Source organism: Moschus berezovskii, chromosome 4 (genome assembly GCF_049115385.1).
Source record: "Moschus berezovskii isolate FMDL1 chromosome 4, NW_MosBer_1.0, whole genome shotgun sequence".
NCBI classification, from domain to species: domain Eukaryota; kingdom Metazoa; phylum Chordata; class Mammalia; order Artiodactyla; family Moschidae; genus Moschus; species Moschus berezovskii.
Window position 1 is genome coordinate 116205752 of NC_142463.1, and position 21602 is coordinate 116227353.

Sequence of the window (21602 nt, forward strand, 5' to 3'; positions counted from 1 at the left end):
TTGTAGTAGAGCCTGAAGTCTGGCAAGTTAATTCCTCCAGTTCCATTTTTCTTCTTCAAGATTGCTTTGGCTATTTGAGGTTTTTGTATTTCCATACAAATTCTGAGATTATTTGTTCTAGTTCTGTGAAAAATATCATTGGTAGCTTGATAGGGATTGCATTGAATGTATAAATTACTTTGGGTAGTATACTCATTTTCACAATATTTATTCTTCCAATCCACAAACACGGTATATTTCTCCATCTATTAGTGTCCTCTTTGATTACTTTCACTAATGTTTTATAGTTTTCTAAGTACAAGTCTTTTGTTTCCTTAGGTAGATATAATCCTAAGTATTAATTATTTTCATTGCATCAGTGAATGGAATAGTTCCCTTAATTTCTCTTTCTATTTTCTCATTATTAGTGTATAGGAATGCAAGGGATTTCTGTGTGTTGATTTTATATCCTGCAACTTTACTGTATTCATTGATTAGCTCTAGTAGTTTTCTGGTAGAGTCTTTAGGGTTTTCTGTGTAGAGGATCATGTCATCAGCGAACAGTGAAAGTTTTACTTCTTCTTTTCCAATTTGTATTCCATAAAAGGAATTTCTGCTCTGATTGCTGTAGCCAAAACTTCCAGAACTATGTTGAATAGTACTGGTGAGAGTGGGCACCCTTGTCTTGTTCCTGACTTTAGGGGAAATGCTTTCAGTTTTTCACCATTGAGGATAATGTTTGCTGTGGGTTTGTCGTATATAGCTTTCATTATGTTGAGATATGTCCCTTCTATTCCCACTTTCTGGAGAGTTTTTATCATAAATGGATGTTGTATTTTGTCAAAGGCTTTCTCTGCATCTATTGAGATAATCATATGATTTTTATTTTTCAGTTTGTTAATGTGGTGTATTACGTTGATTGATTTGCGGATATTGAAGAATCCTTGCATTCCTGGGATAAAGCCCACTTGGTCATGATGTATGATCTTCTTAATGTGTTGTTGGATTCTGATTGCTAGAATTTTGTTAAGGATTTTTGCATCTATGTTCATCAGTGATATTGGCCTGTAGTTTTCTTTTTTTGTGGGATCTTTACCAGGTTTGGGGATTAGGGTGATGGTGGCCTCATAGAATGAGTTTGGAAGTTTTCCTTCCTCAGCAATTTTCTGGAAGAGTTTGAGTAGAATAGGGGTTAGCTCTTCTCTAAATTTTTGGTAGAATTCAGCTGTGAAGCCGTCTGGACCTGGGCTTTTGTGTGCTGGAAGCTTTCCGATTACTTCCTCTATTTCCGTGCTTGTGATGGGTCTGTTCAGATTTTCTATTTCTTCCTGGTTCAGTTTTGGCAAGGTGTACTTTTCTAGGAATTTGTCTATTTCTTCCAAGTTATTCATTTTATTGCCATATAATTGCTGATAGTATTCTCTAATAATCCTTTGTATTTCTGTGTTGTCAGTTGTGATCTCTCCATTTTCATTTCTAATTTTATTGATTTGGTTCTTCTCCCTTTGTTTCTTGATGAGTCTGGATAGTGGTTTGTCAATTTTATTTACCTTCTCAAAGAACCAGCTTTTGGCTTTGTTGATTTTTGCTATGGTCTCTTTTGTTTCTTTTGTATTTATCTCTGCCCTAATTTTTACGATTTCTTTCCTTCTGCTAATCCTGGGGTTCTTCATTTCTTCCTTTTCTAGTTTCTTTAGATGTAGAGTTAGGTTATTTAGTTGACTTTTTTCTTGTTTCTTGAGGTGTGCCTGTATTGCTATGAACTTCCCCCTTAGCACTGCTTTTACAGTGTCCCAGAAGTTTTGGGTTGTTGTGTTTTCATTTTCATTCATTTCTATGCATATTTTGATTTCTGTTTTGATTTCTTCTGTGATTTGTTCATTATTCAGCAGCGTGTTGTTCAGCCTCCATATGTTGGCATTTTTAATAGTTTTTCTCCTGTAATTGAGATCTAATCTTACTGCATTGTGGTCACAAAAGATGTTTGGAATGATTTCAATTTTTCTGAATTTACCAAGGCTAGATTTATGGCCCAGGATGTGATCTATCCTGGAAAAGGTTCCGTGTGCGCTTGAGAAAAAGGTGAAATTCATTGTTTTGGGGTGAAATGTCCTATAGAGATCTATTAGGTCTAACTGGTCTATTGTATCATTTAAAGCGTGTTTCCTTGTTAATTTTCTGTTTAGTTGATCTATCCATAGATGTGAGTGGGGTATTAAAGTCTCCCACTATTATTGTGTTATTGTTCATTTCCCCTTTCATACTTGTTAGTAATTGTCTTACATATTGTGGTGCTCCTATGTTGGGTGCATAAATATTTATAATGGCTATATCTTCTTCTTGGATTGATCCTTTGATCATTATGTAGTTTCCTTCTTTGTCTCTTTTCACAGCCTTTGTTTTAAAATCTATTTTTTCTGATATGAGTATTGCTACTCCTGCTTTCTTTTGGTCTCTATTTGCGTGGAATATCTTTCTCCAGCCCTTCACTTTCAGTCTGTACATGTCCCTCGATTTGAGGTGGGTATCTTGTAGACAACATATATGGGGGTCTTGTTTTTGTATCCATTCAGCCAGCCTTTGTCTTTTGGTTGGGGCATTCAACCCATTTACGTTTAAGGTGATTATTGATAAGTATGATCCCGTTGCCATTTTCTTTATTGTTTTGGGTTCGAGTTTATATACCCTTTCTGTGTTTCCAGTCTAGAGAAGATCCTTTAGTATTTGTTGGAAAGCTGGTTTGGTGATGCTGAATTCTCTCAGCTTTTGCTTGTCTGTAAAGCTTTTGATTTCTCCTTCATATTTGAATGAGATCCTTGCTGGGTACAGTAATCTGGGCTATAGGTTATTTTCTTTCATCACTTTAAGTATGTCTTGCCATTCCCTCCTGGCCTGAAGAGTTTCTGCTGAAAGATCAGCTGTTATCCTTATGGGGATCCCCTTGTGTGTTATTTGTTGTTTTTCTCTTGCTGCTTTTAATATTTGTTCTTTGTGTTTGATCTTTGTTAATTTGATTAATATGTGCCTTGGGGTATTTTGCCTTGGGTTTATCCTGTTAGGGACTCTCTGTGTTTCTTGGACTTGGGTGATTATTTCCTTTCCCATTTTTGGGAAATTTTCAACTATTATCTCCTCAAGTATTCTCTCATGGTCTTTCTTTTTGTCTTCTTCTTCTGGGACTCCTATGATTTGAATGTTGGGGCGTTTAATATTGTCCCATATGTCTCTAATATTGTCCTCATTTTTTAAAATTCTTTTTTCTTTTTCCGTCTCTGTTTCATTTATTTCTACAATTCTATCTTCTAGCTCACTTATCCTGTCTTCTGCCTCCGTTATTCTACTGTTTGTGCCCTCGAGAGTGTTTCTGATCTCATCTATTGTATTATTCGTTATATATTGACTCTTTTTTATTTCCTCTAATTCCTTATTGAACATTTCTTCCATCTTCTCAATCCTTTTCTCCAGTTTATTTATCTGTAACTCCATTTTGCTTTCCAGATTTTGAATCATTTTCACAATTAAAAATCGAAATTCTTTATCGGGTAGGTTCCCTGTATCTTCCTCTTTTGTTTGTGTTGGTGGGCATTTATCCTGTTCCTTTACTTGTTGGGTATTTCTCTGCCTCTTCATCTTGCTTATATTGCTGTGTTCGGGGTGGCCTTTCCGTCTTCTGACAGTTTGTGGAGTTCTCTTTATTATGTAGTTACCTCATTGTGTGTGGGGTTGGATGGGTGACTTGTCAAGGTTCCCTGGTTAGGGAAGCTTGAGTCGATGTTCTGGTGGGTGGCGCTGGATTTCTTCACTCTGGAGTGCAATGAAGTGTCCAGTAATGAGTTTGAGATGTCAGTGGGTTTGGGGTGGCTTTGGGCAGCCTGTATATTGAAGCTCAGTGCTTTTCTCCTGTGTTGCTGGATAGCTTGCGTAGTATGTCTTTCACTGAAACTTGTTGTCCCTTGGGTGGTGCCTGGTTTCAGTGTATGTATGGAGGCATTTGATGAGTACCTATCAATTAATGTTCTCTGGAACAGGAGATCTCTGGTGTTCTCAGGATTTGGCCTTAAGCCTCTGCCTCTGGTTTTCAGTCTTATTCTGGCTCAAGGCTTCTCCCTCTGTTACTTCCAAGGCAGTTCCTTCTGTTGAAAAAGCTCTTCTGTTTTCTGGTCTCCTCAGTGTCTAACTCCCGTCCTGACACCAGGATGCGGTGGTGGACACTTTTTTTTTCCTCCGGCTCTCCTATTCAGTCCTGCTATGGGGAGGGAGGAACAGCTAACAAATATCCCTGGCGTCTGTGGGGAGTGCTCACGGTGTCTCGGCTACACTGGGAATGCTCCCACCCAAGGCGTGTGTGCTTTCCCTGTTTATGCTGCTTAGGCTTTAGTTTGCTCTGCTGCGAGCTGTCCGCGGCTGGCGCTGGGTTACATGCACTTCCCAGGTCTGAGCAGCTCAGGTTCAGGTCCTCGGGTACTCGACAAATGCGCAGACTTGGCTGGGCCTGCGTTTTGTGCCTTCCCCGGTCCTAGCATCTCAGGTGACCAGGCGTTTGGCAAGCGTGGTCGCTGCGACTTATTGCCTTCCCAGTCCCTGCTGCTGGGTTTTCTGGGAGTACAACTGGCGCACTTTCTCAGGCGGATATCGACCGGCCCGGCCCGAACCCAAGAAGTCCTGGCCAGCAAGGAAGCCTGCCTGCAGCTTGGCACGAGAATTCGCTCTGGGGCCATGGCTGCCCCCAACCCGGCGCTGGCTGCCCTCCCCACCCGCGTCGCGGGGGCTGGGGGAAGGGCCGCCCGCTGCCGGCGTGCTCTGCTCAGCGCCCGGTTCTGTGGGCGGGGCTGGTGGAGTCCTGGCTTGGGGCTTTTCGCAGGCTTTTCCCAGCCCTCTCGCCCTTCAGCTGCAACCTCTGCTCTGGTATCTTAAGTTCGAGCCCTCAGTTTGCCCTGGGGCATTCAAGCCCGGTTCTCCCTCTAAGCGCCGCAGCCCGTTCTCCCTCTCAGCGCCGCCGCCGGCTCTCCCTCTAAGCACCGCCGCCGGTTCTCCCTCTAAGCACCGCCGCCGGTTCTCCCTCTAAGCGCCGCCGCCGGCTCTCCCTCTAAGCACCACCGCGGGTTCTCCCTCTAAGCGCCGCCGCGGGTTCTCCCTCTAAGCACCGCCGCCGGTTCTCCCTCTAAGCGCCGCTGCCGGCGCCTCCCTGCCCAGCCCCCGCCTGCTAGTGAGGGGCGCCAGCGTCTGCACCGCTTCTCCGCTGAGTGTTTCCTCTGGGCACTTAGCCTGTGAGTTTTAATTATTTATGTCTTTTGTCTCCCAGTTATGGGGCCCTCTGAGGTTCCACTCGCCAGTGTTTCCAGGTGTTTGGAAACCTCTCTTTTTTTTTTTTAAGCCTCCCTTCCCGGGACGGAGCTCCGTCCCTCCCTCTTTTGTCTCTCTTTTTATTTTTATCTATTTCCTACCTCCTTTCGTCGACTATGGGCTGCTTTTCTGAGTGCCTGATGTCCTCTGCCGGTATTCAGAAGTTTTTTTGTGGGATTTACTCAGAGTTCAAATGTTCTTTTGTTGACTTTGTGGGGGAGAAAGTGGCCGCCCCGTCCTATTCCTCCGCCATCTTTCCCTACATAACAGTTTGAAAGTGCTAATCCCAAATTCCCAGCCCTTACCTCCCCACACCTCTCCCCTTTGGCAACCACAGATCTGTTCTCTATGTCCGTGAGTCTGTCTCTGTTTTGTAAATATGTTCATTTATGCCATATTTTAGACTCCATATGTAAGTGGTGTCATATAGTATTTGTCTTTTCTCTGACTTACTTCACTTAGTATAATCATCTCTAGATGTATCCATGTTGCTGCAAATGACAGTATTTCATTCTTTTTGTCGCTGAGTAGTATTTCACGGCAAGCCACTCCAGTACTCTTGCCTAGAAAAATCCCATGGACAGAGAAGCCTGGTAGGCTGCAGTCCATGGAGTCGCTACAAGTCAGACATGACTGTGCGACTTCACTTTCACTTTTCACTTTCACACATTGGAGAAGGAAATGGCAACCCACTCCAGTTTTCTTGCCTGGAGAATCCCAGGGACGGGGGAGCCTGGTGGGCTTCCATCTATGGGGTCGCACAGAGTCGGACACGACTGAAGTGACTTAGCAGCAGCAGCAGCAGTATTTCACAGTGCATATGTGCAACATCTTCTTTATATATTCACCTGTCAATGGACATTTAAGCTGTTTCAATGATCTGGCTATTGTGAGTAGTGCTGCTGTGAACACAGGGGTGCATATATTTTTTTCAAATCAGTTTTGGATATATTTTTTGATTACTTACTTATTATTTAGCTTCCTCGGATCTTAGGTGCGGCAAGCAGAATCTTCATTGCATTATGAGGGATACTTCATTGTGGCACACAGGGTCAGAAGTCATGGCATGTGGGCTCTCTAGTCGTGGCATGCAGCCTTAGTTGTTCTGTGGCATGTGGGAATCTTAGCTTCCTGACCAGGGATCAAGCCCACATCTAGTTCATTTCAAGGTGGATTCTTAACCACTGGACCACCAGAGAAGTCCCCAGGAATGCATGTATCCTTTTGGATTGTAGTTTTGTCCAGGTATACACCCAGGAGTGGGATTCTTGGATCATATGGTAATTCTACTTTTAGTTTTCTGAGAAATCTTCACACTGTTTTCCATAGTGGCTGAACTAACTTATATATCCATCAACAGTTTAGGAGTGTTCCTTTTATGCCACACAGTCTCCAGGATTTGTTGTTTGTAGACTTTTTAATGATGACTGCTGTGAGGTGGTACCTCATTGTAGTTTTAGTTGCATTTTTCTAATAATTAGTGATATTGAGCATCTTTCCATATGTAACCTGGCCATCTGCATGTCTTCCTTGGAGAAATGTCTATTAAGGTCTTCTGTCCATTTTTCTATCAAACAACCCGTAATAAACTATAAGACTAAGGAATATCCAGAGCAAAAACAAGGATCAATTCCTCTGGCTCTTTTGCAGAAGAATGAAGTTTTTCCCAGAGGCCCCAGCACACTTTTCCTCAGGTCTCATTGGGCAGAGACAGGACACATGCCTGCTCCTGAGCCAGTCTCTGGCCAGAAGGTTGGGACTACTTTGATTGCCTCAAACAAATCATCTAGACATCAGATGACACTGGTGACCATAGAACAAAGTCCTGCAGAGGCCTGCACTCCTGAAATGGCCTCCTGCAAGGCACCAAGTCCTAATCCTCACTGTGTTCAGTGTTGGCCCCCTCCAATCCCTTCCCCACCTTGCTGTCAGCAAGGGTTCTTGTAAACCACAAGCTCCTCCACAGTCCTACTAAGAATACTCATGTCATCAGCTAGAGCACCAGGCTCACCCTCCACACCATGAAGTTGGATCAGTTATCAACGGTGCCACAACAAGCCACTCCAAACCCAGGGGCTTAACACAGTGACGACCCTTTCTTTTGCTCCTGAGTCTACAGATTGAGCAGCGCTCAGTGGGGACAGCTTGTTTCTGCCACACGTGGTGTCACTGGGACTTTTGAAGGCCTTCTGTCTTCCCTCAGTGACCCTCTTCCCCCAGCACCTCAACTTTGCCTTCTCTCTTCCTACCCTCCCTTCCTCTTTTCCTCCTTGCTTTCCCGACCCCTCCTACCTTTTCCCCTTCTTCTTTCTCTGGCCACCCTCATCCCCGTTTCTTATAAGCAATCAGTTTTCATCACTCATCCAGTGTCCCACCCTGGACAATGTACTACGGGACCTGGGAGAGGTTTCAGATCAGGCCTCTGCCTCCTCCATATCTCTTCCAGAATTATTATAAAGAGACAGGTAGAGTGATCACAAATCACATAGCTTCTAGTTTTGTGGTTTTTTTTTTCAGTCTCTTCAGTTTTTTTCCTAATGTTTGTCTTTCTGAATTGGCAGCTCCTAACTCAAGTCTTAGTTAGCACTTTCATTTTTGCCTCAGGCTTGCATGTATGGAGGACCCAGGCTAAGATAAATAGCACTAGAATTGGTTCTGGAAACGGACTGTCACAATGGGCTTTAGGGTCAGGTGGCTCACATGTCTGATAGGAAGAGTGGCCCACTGCTGGTGGTCTCTGAGATTCTGTGAGCATCTGGAACCCGCCCTCTGTACCTTTCTCTTCCCCATTTTGTGCCTCTTATAACTTTTAGATCAATCTCTCTCACACTGAACTTCCCTGTGAACAAGAAGATAGGAATCAGGGAGAGAAGTTAAGAAGGAAACTGTAGACCCAGCAGGGAACATTAGAGCACTGGCCATGAAGAAGGGATAGACCAAGCGAGGGCAGTGTTAGGAGGTGGTGATTGTAGCCCCTGATCTTTCCACTACCGGACAGCCTAAACTGGGGAGACAAGGAAAAGTCTGAGACTGGATTGTGTCTGGCAACAAGCTGGAACTGTTGAAATGTACAGAAGAGTTAGTCAGAATGTGAAAGAAGGATAAAAATTGATTCTGATATATTATTACTTTTTGTGAATTTAAATTCACCATCAATCACCAGTCCATAGAAAGATAATTCAAAATGTACCTTTAGGGAAAACAAAAACTGATGTGTTTACATAGAAAGAAAATAGTGGGGATAAAAGCCCTGAACCCTGCCACCCTTTCCAGCCCAACTTCTTTAAGTGAATTATTTATGTTTTATTGTTAAAAAAAAGAATAACAAAAAGAATGTTATAAAAATTAACACAAATACAGGAAAGAATATAAGGCATAAATATACACTTTAGTGAATTACAAAAAAGCAAAGACTTATAAAACTGCCATCCTGCTTAAGGAACTAAAGGTTGCCAGAGCTCCAAAAATAGTACTTCCAGACAACAAACCCTTTCTAAGTCATACCTTGGAGCTGTTTTGCAGATACTGAAACACCACCAGGTGGAAGAAGTTAACTGCATGCCAACCACAAGCACACTGACCCCAGACCAGCTGGAACCAGAAGGTGGATGAAGTTGACTCCCAGTAACTTCACCATCAACCAATTAGATGAAAGTCCACCAGTTGATCCTGCACCCTGCAACCCTTTCCTCACCCTGTGTTTAAAATTTTTTTCCTGGAAGCCACTGGGTCATTTGGGCATTTTGTGGGCATTAGCTACCTAAACTCCTTGCTGGGCACTTGCAGTAAATGTTGTGCTTTCCTTTACCACAGCTCCATGTCAGTAGATTGGTTTCCCTGCACATAGGCCAGCAGAGTCAAGTTTGGTTTTATAACACCCTGACATGAGGAGAGAGAAAAAATGCAAGAGGTAACAAAAATGAGTAGAGAAAGAATAAAGGAGCAAAAAAGGAAGCCAGGAATATGCTAGTAAGGGACAAGATTTACTAAGGAGGTGAAAGCGAAATAAGATACCAGAAAAAAGCAAATACAGGTGACTCTTGAACAATACAGATTTGATTCATGTTGGTCAACTTATATGCATGTTTCCTTAACACAATACTACACCATCCATGACTCACTGAATCTGCAGTTGCTGACCACAAACTCAGAAACCGCAGATATGGAGTAACCGTGGTACAGAGGGCCAAGTATGAGCTTTTCAACTGTGTGGGGGATTGGTGCCCACAGGTTGTTCAAGGGTCAACTATATATTAACAGTAGATGACCTAGTACCACACAAGCCAAGTTTAGCCAAGAACAACCACAGGGCTTTCACTTCACCCTCCAGTCAAGACAGCTGCTGCCCAAACCAAAAAAAAAGCCCACGGGCCTCAGCTGTGGCTGAAATTCTCCTCTCAGAAGGATTCAAGGGGCAGACTTAGAGGACTCAGCCTTTCACACGGGGATCTGGCACTGTCTCCCGGTAGATTGGGTCAAAATTGAGTTGACTTAGAGGACTCCCAGCTACTTTTCAATGCATTTCTTGGTATTGTGAGAACCCTCCCCAACACACACACATTGTAACACATACTTGAATCATTGTAGGGACACTGTCCTGAATGTCAAAGCTGGAGGAATAAAGGAAATGGTCAGCTGTGACCTTAATCTCTTTTTCCCTACTGAATCTAAGTAATCTATTATTCTTTAAGATGTTTATTTTGAGGACTTGATTAGCTAATAACAGTATGTTACAAAATAATTCATAAGAATCATTTGCCTCTGCCCTTCGATCTCATACTAGGGTCTCCAGAAATGGGCAAACTTGTGTTCAAGAACTTGAAGTTGTAACTTGAAGTTCCAAACTCAGAATGTTCAAAGAAGTATTCACCAGAATGAGAGGTATTGTTTCAAAACATCCCTTCAGGTCTTCAGGTCCCGGCCAATTTGTAAATAGACTCAAATTCAAAACCACAAAGTTCACAAAGTGATATAATTTATTCCCCTCCCTCCTTGTTAGCATTCCATTTTTCCATTCCTGAGGGTCTGGGCTTAGGAGCTGGCTTCCGTGCCTCACACCACACAGCTCTCAGCGGTAGAACAGGAGCGCAGCTGTCTCAGTGATCTCTCGGCTGGAGCTGTAACCCTCATGAACTCCGTATCCATTCCAGTCGAAGGAGGAGAAATCCCCACACTGCAAGGGACTGCTCTCTGGGAAGTATCCTCCTCCGCCGATGCAGTGCTGGGGGGGGCAGGGAAAAGACACAGTGAGGGGTTGGCTGTAAACACACCAGTGAGCTCTTAATGGTCAAATCCCCTGTAATTTTGGTCCTTCTCGTACTTGGCCATGACCCCTCCCCTGCACAGAACTCACTCTCCAGTGGACTCTGAAATCACGTTCTCCTGAATTCCTTTTTACCTTCTTTCCCATTTATTCTCAGGCCCCTCAACTTACCTCTTTTCCTTAATCAATCCCCCAAATGCTATTCCTCACAGCTCTGTCCACTTCTCACTCTCCCAGTGAGGCTCATCTTCTCCCATGACTTTTGCTAACACCAGCATAATCATACATTGTCATGATGCTCCTAAATTTCAGAGGGCAGCCAGTTATTTTCTGCGTTTGAAACCCCATATCCAACTGTCACATGGATGTCTCCACCTACTTGTCTTTAGATCTAAAACTCCACTCCAAAATAAAACTATTTCTCTCTTGCTGTCATTGAATCTATTCCTCTCTCATCACACATCGTAACTGATAGCATCCAGTCATCCAAAACAAAACCCTGAAGTCTGTTCGGTCTTCATCACTTGCCATTTCCCATATTCGTTTAATCGTCAAGAACTGTTGATTCCACCGTCTATGCACCCATCCTTGCTCTTTCAGCTTTATCAACAACACCCTGGCTCAGGTTCCCAGTGTTTCACATCTGCATCTTTACACCTGCCTCACGGTCTCCTTGACTCTTATTTCCCTGCTCTTGAATGCATGTCCCCCTCCTTGCTAAACCAAAGTGATCAGGTCACTAATCTGGTCACACTCCTCTGATGTGCCCCATCACCTATAACATAAACTCTATGTCCTAAGCATAATGCAAAAGTCCCTCCTTGCCCTACTTCCTGCAAGTATTTCCAGCTCTTGATTCTACACCATGCGCATACCATGATACAATTTACACAACAGCTCACTGCCCCCTCAACACACCACGGTCTATCGAATCCCAGTGATTATGAACATGTTAGTCATTCATGCTCAAAGGACACTATTTGCCCCTTGCTGCCTGTTGAACTGACAAAAATGTCACCTTCCTGGAGAATCAACTGTGTGCCATTAGTAGAGGTAGAAGCTCCTGTATTGTGTTCCCAGGGCCCCTTGTTTAGTTGCTATCTCAGGCGACACCATGTGAGATTGCAACCGTGAGTTTACAAATCTGTTCCTAACCACTTGAGTTCCATAAGATGACTCGGTCGGCTTGCAGTTCTAATACCCAGCACTTTGTAGGCACCCTCCCATGTATTTTTAAGTCAGTACACACAGGGGTAAATGCAAATGGGAACTTATGAACAGAATAAGGATTCATGGAATCCAGAGTAGGGGGGACACACCCAACCCTACTTCCAGAACCAACACACACATTATCCTCCAGATCAGAATCTAGGGCACATGAGGGCACAGCTGCCTCTTTTTAACTGACAAATGGACAAACTGATAATTGCAGGGGGAAGTGAAGATGTCCTGGACTTCAGGTGACTTCAGTCACATTTCTCAGGTGTGGAAGGAAAAGTTGTGAGTGAGCATGCTCGTTCTTAGAGCTCTGACTCCCTTTTCGTCCTGCCCCTCCAGTCACAAAATGTCCCTCAAAGACACTCTCCAGCTGGCACACCTCTGCTGCTCACTTCTACAAGACTGAAGAGACAACAAAAACATAAAGATTCTAGAAGTTAATAAGAATATTAGATAATATTTTTGTGATCTCAATATATGAAAATACTTCTTAAACACAGCATAAAAGTACTAATCATACATGAGAATATAGATAAATTGTACTTTGATGAAATAAATTATGTCTAATGGTTAAACTATCACTTATAAATTAAGTTCCTGGGGATGTAATATACAGTATGCTTCCTAAGTCATAATATTATGGTGTACATTGAAAAATTATAAAAGAGTAGATGCTAAAAGTTTTCCTCAGAAGAAAACAGAATTTGTAGCTATGTGTGGTAGTGGATGTTGACTAGACTTATTCTGATGATCATTTCACAATACATAAAAATATAAAATCATTATGGAACACACCTGAAACTAAGATGATATTACATATTGATTATGTCTCAAGTAAGAATAATAGTAACAATTTTAAAATTATGTCCACAAAATGCCAGCAAAAGAAGAAAAATGCAAGCCACAGAGACGTACACCAATATACCCCAGAAGGGGTTGTGCGCACACACACACACACATGCACGCACACACACGCACGCATGCGTGCACACACATGCACACACACACATGCACACACACACACGCACACGCACAAGCCAGGGATTGTCCCAAAACTCACATGCTCAGTGTTGCAGGCAGTCACTCTCATCCCTGCACACAGGGCACTGGCTGCTCCCTCATTGTTGAACACCCTGAACTGGACAAACCCCGCAACAAATTCTCCTGGAAAAGAAGAGGCAGAGAAAGGGCCAAGGATTCAAAGGAGGAACTGAAAACAGCTTTCTTTTGACCAGCCCAGGGATTCCCTCAGTCAACAGGTCAGGTTACAGCCCAGGACTCCAAGCTACGGGGATGAAGCCCAGCACCTCTGTGGACAGCGGCTGCTACATCCTGGCTCTGAACTTCACTGGAAGAGACCTTCCCTCCATCTGGAGTAACAGGACCAAGGCTCATGTTCACAAGAGTCACTTGTCTGCCTAAAGCTCATAGGTGAAATTAATAATCCACTGAGAGATCAGCAAGAAGACCTTCAGAGGTCCAGCAGGAATAAGCAACGATGAGAAGTGGCCATCTGTTTCTGCTAGCACACTGCTCATCCAATTACCATGATGTTAACGTAAAATGGCTCATTTTCCCACCAAAAGCTTAAGTCTGTGGCTTCTTTAAAATAATAGCTATCCATCATTTGTTGTTCAGTCACTAAATCATGTCAGATCCTTTGCAACCCAATAGACTACAGCACACCAAGCTTCCCTGTCCTTCACCATCTCCCGGAGTTTGCTCAAACTCATATCCATTGAGTAGATGATGCCATCCAACCGTCTCATCCTCTGTCACTCCCTTTTCTTCCTGCTCTCAATCTTTCCCCAAATCAGAGTCTTTTCCAGAGTCAGCTCTTCCCATCAAATGACCAAATTATTGGAACTTCAGATTCAGCATCAGTCCTTCCAATGAATATTCAGGGCTGATTTCCTTTAGGATTCATTGGTTTGATCTCCTTGCTGCCCAAGGGACTTTCAAGAGTCTTCTCCAACACCACAGTGCAAAAGCATCAATTCTTTGGCACTCAGCCTTCTTTATGGTCCAACTCTCACAATCATACATGACTACTGGAAAAATTAGAGCTTTGATTGTACAGATCTTTGTCTGCAAAGTGATATCTCTGCTTTTTAATGCACTGTCTAGGTTTGTCATAGCTTTCCTTCTTCCAAGGAGCAAGCATCTTTTAATTTCATGGCTGCAGTCACTATCTGCAGTGATTTTGGAGCCCAAGAAAATAAAGTCTGTCACTGTTTCCACATTTTCTCCTTCTATTTGCCATGAAGTGATAGGACAGAACGCCATAATCTTAGGTTTTTGGTGCTGAGCTTTAAGTCAGCTTTTTTACTCTCCTCTTTCACCTTCATCAAAAGGTTCTTTAGTTCCTCTTCACTTTATGCCATTAAAGTGGTATCATCTACATAACTGAGGTTGTTGATAATTCTCCAGGTAATCTTGATTTCAGCTTGTTGATTCATCCAGCTTGTCATTTCACGTGATGCACCCTACATAAAAGTTAAATAAGCAGGGTGACAATATGTAGCCTTGACCTACTCCTTTCCCAATTTTGAACGAGGCTGTTGTTCCATGTCTGGTTCTAACTTTTGCTTCTTGATCTACACACAGGTTTCTCAGGAGACAGGTAAGGTGATCTGGTGTTCCCATTTCTTTAAATATTTTCCACAGTTTTCTGTGATCCACACAAAGGCTTTAGCACAGTTGATGAAGCAGAAGTAGGTGTTTTTCTGGAATTCCATTACTTTTTTATGATGCAGTAGCTGTTGGCAGTTTGATCTCTGGTTCCTCTGCCTTTTCTAAATCTAGTTTGTATATCTGGAAGTTCTCAATTCAAGTACTATTGAAGCCTAGCTTGAAGGATTTTGAGCATTATGTGGTTAGCGTGTGAAATGAGCACAATTGTGCAGTAACTTGAATATTTTTGACATTGCCTTTCTTTGGGGTTGGAATGAAAATTGACCATTTCCAGTCCCATGGCCAATGCTGAGTTACTCAAATTTGCTGGCACATTGAGTGCAGCACTTTAACAGCATCATCTTTTAGGATTTCAAATAGCTCAGCTGGAATTCTAGCACCTCCACTAGCTTTGTATATAGCAATGCTTCCTAAGACCTACTTAACTTCGCACTCTATGATTTCTACCTCCAGGTGAGTGATGACACCATCATGGTTTTGCTGATCATTGAGACCTTTTTAATACAGTTTTTCTATGTATTCTTGCCACCCCTTCTTAATCTCTTCTCTTTTTATTAGGTCCTTGTCATTTCCATCCTTTATTGTGCCCGTCTTTGCATGAAATGTTTCCTTGAAGAGACCTCTAATCTTTTCCATTCTATTGATTTTCTCTGTTTCTTTGCATTGTTCCCTTAAGAAGGCTTTCTTATCTCTTCTTACTATTCTTTGTACCTCTGCATTCAGTTGGGTATATTGTTCTCTTTCTCCTTTGCCTTTCGCTTCTCTTTTTTTCTCAGCTATTTTGCACAATTGTACTCATTTCACATGCTGACAAGGTAATGCTTAACATTCTTCAAGCTAGGCTTCATCAGTACATGAACCGAGAACTTCCAGATGTACAAGCTGGATTTAGAAAAGGCCTCCTCAGACAACCATTTTGCCTTCTTGTATTTCTTTATCTTTGAGATGATTTTGGTCACCACCTTTGGTACAATGTTATGAACATCCACCCATAGTTCTTTAGGCACTCTGTCTACCAGATCTAATCCCTTGAATCTATTTGTAACTCCCACTGTATAATCATAAGGAATTTTACATAAATCATACCTGAATGTCTTGATGTTTTTCCCTACTTTCTTCAATTTAAGCCTTCTACAAAAAGGAGCTCATGATCCAACCCACAGTCAGCTCTAGGTCTTCTTTTTGCTGACTGTATAGAGCTTCTCCATCTTTAGCTGCAAAGAACATAATCTGATTTTGGTATTGACAAACTGGTGATATCCATGTGCAAAGTTGTGTTCTGTGTCATTGGAAGAGGGTGTTTGCTATGACCAGTGTGTTCTTTTGGCAAAATTCTGTTAGCTTTGCCCTTCTTCATTTTGTACTCCAAGGCCACACTTGCCTGTTACTCCAGTTATCTCTTGACTTCCTACTTTTACATTCCAATGCCCATGATGAAGAGTACATCTTTTTTGGTGTTAGTTCTAAAAGGTCTTGTAGGTCTTCATGGAACTGGTCTACTTCAACTTCTTTGGTATTCTATTCATCATTACAAAAACAAATTTTCTCACCACTTTGCTATTTGTTTTTGCCTCTGAACTTTAACTTACCTCTTTCCTTAACTATTATAAGAGTCACACAGGGTATTGGTTAATAAGACTGAACTTGCACCCTCTACAATGGAGAAGAATAATACTAACTTCATTCTTTTCTCATGATGATAAAATGACACAAAGTCATGTTAAGTTCCTATATTATACCATGGTACATTATATGTGTTCAATAAATGCTAGCAATCATTAACTGTTGCTAGTTACACTTTCCCTAAGAGAGCAGGGAAGAGCTGATGACTGGGCTTGGGAAGGAGGTACTCACGCTGACCATTCGGTGAGTAATAAGATGCAGTTTTCTCAGCATCACCAAAGTCGTAGTCGACAGGAATGGCTGGGCCGTTGTCAGTCCAGCACTTCCCTGCTCCGTATTTCACTGGGTATTTCTACAGAGACCAAAATACAGGTTGTGTGAAGACAAGCAGGAGATTTAATGCCCTCAGGTGTCATTTTCAGATCAGCCTTAAAATACTAATTCCTCCCCACCTGCCCACCATCATAACTATGTCCAACAACCTCGAGTCCCTCTCTCCTCCCCCATATGCTTCTTCCCTTGCTTGGCTCAGAACTCCCAAGAGAGGTAGCCTGTGAGTTCACTTGACCCAGAAGAGGAATAAAGAGACAAGAACAAGCACCTGCTAGGGATATGGGACCCAGAGTAGACTTATTCTCATCCAAAACTCCTAGCACTCAGCTCACCAAATGAAGCGCCCCCACCCCCAGCCAGCAGCCCCATGTACCTGGTAGAGTCCAAACAGATTATGCCCCAGTCTCCGGAAGAATCCAGTGTTGGTGTGGTACCTCAGCAGGGAGCTGTTCCTCCAGTGCTGCAGGGGGAACTCATTGGGCACATGCCAGATGCCTAGGTCCTGGGCCTGGATGTCGTAGTAGCCAGGGTTCTGCAGAGGGACACACACTCAGCCTCACCAGCCCAGGAGGTGCCACCAGCCAATTCAGACACACACAGTCCTCAGTGGAGCTGAGAGCTCAGGGCTCCAGGGAACAGGTGACCAGCAGTGCTCAGACCCCCACCTCCCTCCAGCAGACGATGAGACCACACCACACAAACAACCTTGGTGAGAGGAATTTGTCATTCAAGACATGGACTTCTGTCTTTCTTCTTCTCCAGCCCCACCTCCACATCCCCATCTCCCACCCTCCCTTCCACATGCTCTGCTCCAGCCACACTCAGCTCCCACCCTTTCCCAACTGGGTGCTCAGTGCCACCCACCTTGTAGTCATCGCTGGTGGCCGCCTCTGCAGACCCAAACGTGTTGTAATTGGCCCAGTTGCCGTCCCCCTCTGGGTAGTCAGCCCTGTTGCCCTGCTGACTGGACCAGCGATCGCCCAACGTGCATTTCCCGAGCATGCGGTTCTCATGCACACTGGCCACCAGGGTCCAGCCACCGCCCCCGGAGGTCATGTCACAGAAGGTCTGGTAGATGACCCCATTCTCAGTGCGGAGGTGATACAGGCCATCTGCAGAGGGAACCAGTCAGAGACCCCCTGTCTGAGAGCACAGGGTCCATCTCAGACCCGCAACCAGAAAGACTCTGAGAAGTCAGAAATGTATCCTGAAGACTCCCACATATACGTTATTAGAGGAAAATTCTCTATGGGTCATCTAAGAGCAGAAACACTGACTGTCTTTGTTCAAAGCTACCTTTTCAAAGACTTTGTAGAGTAAGAAAACAGAGATGATATCTCCCTCTGGATAGAGCCTCCTTCTCACCACTCAAGGCCTGATAATAGCACCCAACCACATCTCAAGTCTACATCAGGATGTGACTCTGCAACTCAGAGCAAAGGGGAGGCATGGTCACTGCCCATTTTATGAGATTCAGATTCCCTAAGTGTACAGTTCCTTTCTTGGACCTAGCCCTAAAGGAGAATATACTCTCTGATATGAATTTTGTAGTTTCTTTACCAATCCTGTCATTCTCCTTGGAAAACCCATTACATGTACAGATGTCTCCTGTAACATGATCCAAACCCTCAAAATTCCCATTGGAAATCTCCTTGGCTGGACACCGGAGTCAGATCAGACAGGAGTGGTGGGCACAGCCCTCCTGACCTCCATAACTGGGATCTGCTTAGCTAAACAGGAACTGAAAGGAGAGGGCACTGGGTTGGTTCATTACTCACCATCTGCCTCACTACAACTTTCTTTGATTTCCTTGCAGCTTCTGGGAAGGAAAGACAGGTAAGGAGCACATTTTTCATCCTCCCAGAACTTCTCAACAGAAGGGATCATTGCTAGAGGATGGGAGAGTAATTCTCATTAATATTCAGATGCTGCTCACACCAGCTTTCCAGGCCATCAGCTCCCAGCCCCTTCTTAATTTTCCATTTTATCACTGGACTATGAGGCCCCAGAGGTCAGGATTCTCACAGCTAAGAATGCCTGACCACAATCTACTACAGGCTTAACACTTGCATTCTTTTGCTCAACTATTTAAAAATGAAAACTATCATAATGCCTACTACAAGGAAGGGAATCGGGAGGATGAAGACTAGACTAGGTTGTTCCCTGGACACAGCCCTGAATACCATCTCCTTCTGGGAACTCCAAGGCCAAGGCCATAGGAGCAGGAGCCACTAGAAGGAAGCACAGTCTTTACCACCATGGCTCCCCTGGGCCCCTCAGCCACACACAGGCACAGTGTGGGGCCCCAGGACAGGCCTTAGCTTCAGACCACACATCCAGAGAGACCAGCAATCAACACTCAGGGCACAGCTCATGTAGGCTGCGAAGTTTGACTTCTCTGCATCTCCACGACTCCCTTTCTGGGCCAGGAGACCAGCCTCCAGCCCAGCTCTATTCCCTCTACTCTGCTATGTACCTGGGTGAGCTGATGAAACTGCTGCTCCTCTGTATAACAGGCTCCAGTTTCATCCTATCATACAGAGTGAAGTAAGCCAGAAAGAAAAACACCAATACAGTATACTAACACATATATATGGAATTTAGAAAGATGATAACGATAACCCTGTATGCGAGACAGCAAAAGAGACACAGATGTATAGACCAGTCTTTTAGACTCTGTGGGAGAGGGCGAGGGTGGGATGATTTGGGAGAATGGCACTGAAATATGTGTATTATTATATGTGAAACGAATCGCCAGTCCAGGTTCGATGCATGATACAGGATGCTCGGGGCTGGTGTACAGGGACGACCCAGAGGGATGATATGGGGAGGGAGGTGGGAGGGGGGTTCAAGATGGGGAACACATGTACACCCGTGGCGGATTCAAGTCAATGTATGGCAAAACCAATACAATATTGTAAAGTAAAATAATTAATTAATTTTTAAAAATGAAAGAAGAAAAAGAAACTGCTGCTCCTGAGTGACCTACCTGCACCCCGCCCTCTGGCGGCCAGAGAGAGAAACAGCAAGAGGCAGAATCTGGCACCTGGCCCCTAAGAAGAAAATGATGCACATCATTGGCCGATCCATCATTTTTCATCTTCCCATTCTTGCTGCCTGACCTTTCTGAGTAAGGAAACCTCAAATGGGAAGTGATGGCCTCCTGGGCATTCTCAAACCTACTGGAATACACCCAACGTCATCCAACCCTCAAATCCTTAAGGGACCACACGTTCCTTTCTCTGGAACTCCCCATTCCTGAGACCAAGATCAGACCTGAGCTGGCATCGTGGCTCCCCACACACTAGGATCTTGTCTCAGACTCAGCTTCCTCACAGCACGGAGAGCTATCCCCTTCCTTTCTCGCAGACGCCAGGAGCTGAGAGTTCCCTGCCAGGTGGAGACTCAGAGCAACAGCCTCTGCAGAGAGTCGTGACATGAGTGAAGTGCTGAGCCTTTATGGGGAGAGCAAAGCATGTGGGCCCTGCCCATCCCAGCCCACTTTGGTCTACAAGCCCCTCCCTCAGGCTTTCTTCCCTTGAAGGTTCCTGAGCCTCGGCCCCGACAATGAGAAGGATTGTGTAACTGTCTGGAGGGGAGGAGGCAGCACTCGTGGTCACACAGGTGACACTCACCATGAGGAGGACGAGCCCTGCTGAGTCACAGCACACACAGTGTTCCCTTCCGTAACAGACTCTCAGGATGGACGAGACCTCACGGTTCTTCCCTGCAGCCTGTCCTGCTCCCACCTCAATCAGATGCTCCAGGGCCTCACACACCTCTGTCAGGTCATCATCCTTCCAGTCTCTCCTAAAACATCTCTGTGAAGCCTGCCCTGACACCCCCACCCCCAGTCATAGCTGATGGATACTCCCCTGGCCTACTATGGACTTTGTCACCCTAATTATGACATGTGCCACACTGTCATGTCATTCTGTTTCAACCTAGAGGCTAAAATAATTGAAAATTTACAGAATATTGCAAAAATAAGAGTAGTGCAAAGACACATATAGCTTCTACCTGGATCCACCTATAGTTTTTTACCCAATTTGCTTTAGCACGTGTGTCTTCTCTCTATGCGCACACACAAACTCACACAGGCTTTTGACCCAGAGGGAGGATAAAGGGAGGAGGGAGGTGGGAGGGGGGTTCAGGAGGGGGAACTTATGTAAACCCGGGGCAAATTCATATCAATGTATGGCAAAACCAACCAATATAATATTGTAAAATAATTTGCCTCCAATAAAAAATAAATTAATTACATAAAAAAAAAGAAGAAAGCAAAAAAAAAAAACAAAACAAATTGAGAGTAAGTTATGTACATGAAGGCCCTTTCCCTAGATAAATATGCTTTCCTAATATGGATTTCTCACATATAACCACAGTGAAATTATCAATGATGTTTCATTAACTCTTTTTATGTAACAGGTGTTTTTCTAGGGTCCACTGACCGGGGAGTTCTACTCAGCTCAGTTGGCATTCATCAGACTGAAATTTCTCTGGCTTTCATTTCTTCCCATTATTAGGAGATTTCTGTCCACACTGAAGCCCATAATCCCTAGGGGATGTTTTACACCTGCTGACAATGGATTTCCCCATTCCACACCCAAGCCAGCCCAATTCCTTGCAAGGAATTGGTGTCAAGGATTCAGAGCACAGACAACTGACCCTGTGACACCTCATTTCCATCACCTCTGCTGCTGGAGCTGCTCTCAGGGTCAGATGCTGGTGTTCAGGGCACTGCTTCCTCTCACTCCTGGGCCTCCAGCCCCACATCTCTTTGCTGTCCAAGGTGCAGGAGCCATCCAGCTTGTTCAGTGCAGAGAAAGGCAAATGCCTCACACACATACAAACCACTATCTATCCAAGGCCTGGAACGTTGTTAATAACTGACACGTGCCCGTGCACTCTACTACATCACAACCTCTGGATTTGTTTCCAGAGAGGGCAGGGCTGGAGGGAGAGATGGAGGGAGGACTGACCCGCCTCCCATACATCTCTGCTGCTTGCTGCAGCCGTGGGAAAGGACCACTAATGCCACCAATCAGGCAACTTCTCAGGTAGCCATTTGGGTTGTTCACTGTGATTAATTCCCTTCCTTTTGGAGGCACAGGAAAGACTGCACCTCTCCTCTGTGAAGTTAAATGGG

General features: G+C 44.1%; 1 protein-coding gene across 1 annotated transcript; it reads right to left on the reverse strand.

Moving 5' to 3' along the window:
• Positions 1-10311: 10311 nt before the first annotated feature.
• On the reverse strand, positions 10312-19855 carry LOC129540452 (intelectin-1-like). Its single transcript, XM_055401455.2, has 8 exons — positions 19730-19855; positions 19443-19506; positions 18232-18342; positions 17318-17565; positions 16827-16985; positions 16352-16472; positions 12864-12967; positions 10312-10543 (listed from the first exon to the last, which is right to left on the reverse strand). The coding sequence occupies exons 1-8, from the start codon at positions 19739-19741 to the stop codon at positions 10391-10393; spliced, it is 972 nt and encodes a 323-aa protein (XP_055257430.2). The 5' UTR covers positions 19742-19855; the 3' UTR covers positions 10312-10390.
• Positions 19856-21602: the final 1747 nt, after the last annotated feature.

Bases quoted from the DNA above. Each gene is read 5' to 3' on its own strand.
- LOC129540452 (XM_055401455.2), bottom strand. The intron at 18,343-19,442 runs GTAGGTCACTCA...CCCATCCTCTAG, and splicing joins CGCCAGAGGGCGGGGTGCAG to CAATGATCCCTTCTGTTGAG. The intron at 10,544-12,863 runs GTGAGTTTTGGG...TGCCCCCCCCAG, and splicing joins CTGCCTGCAACACTGAGCAT to CACTGCATCGGCGGAGGAGG.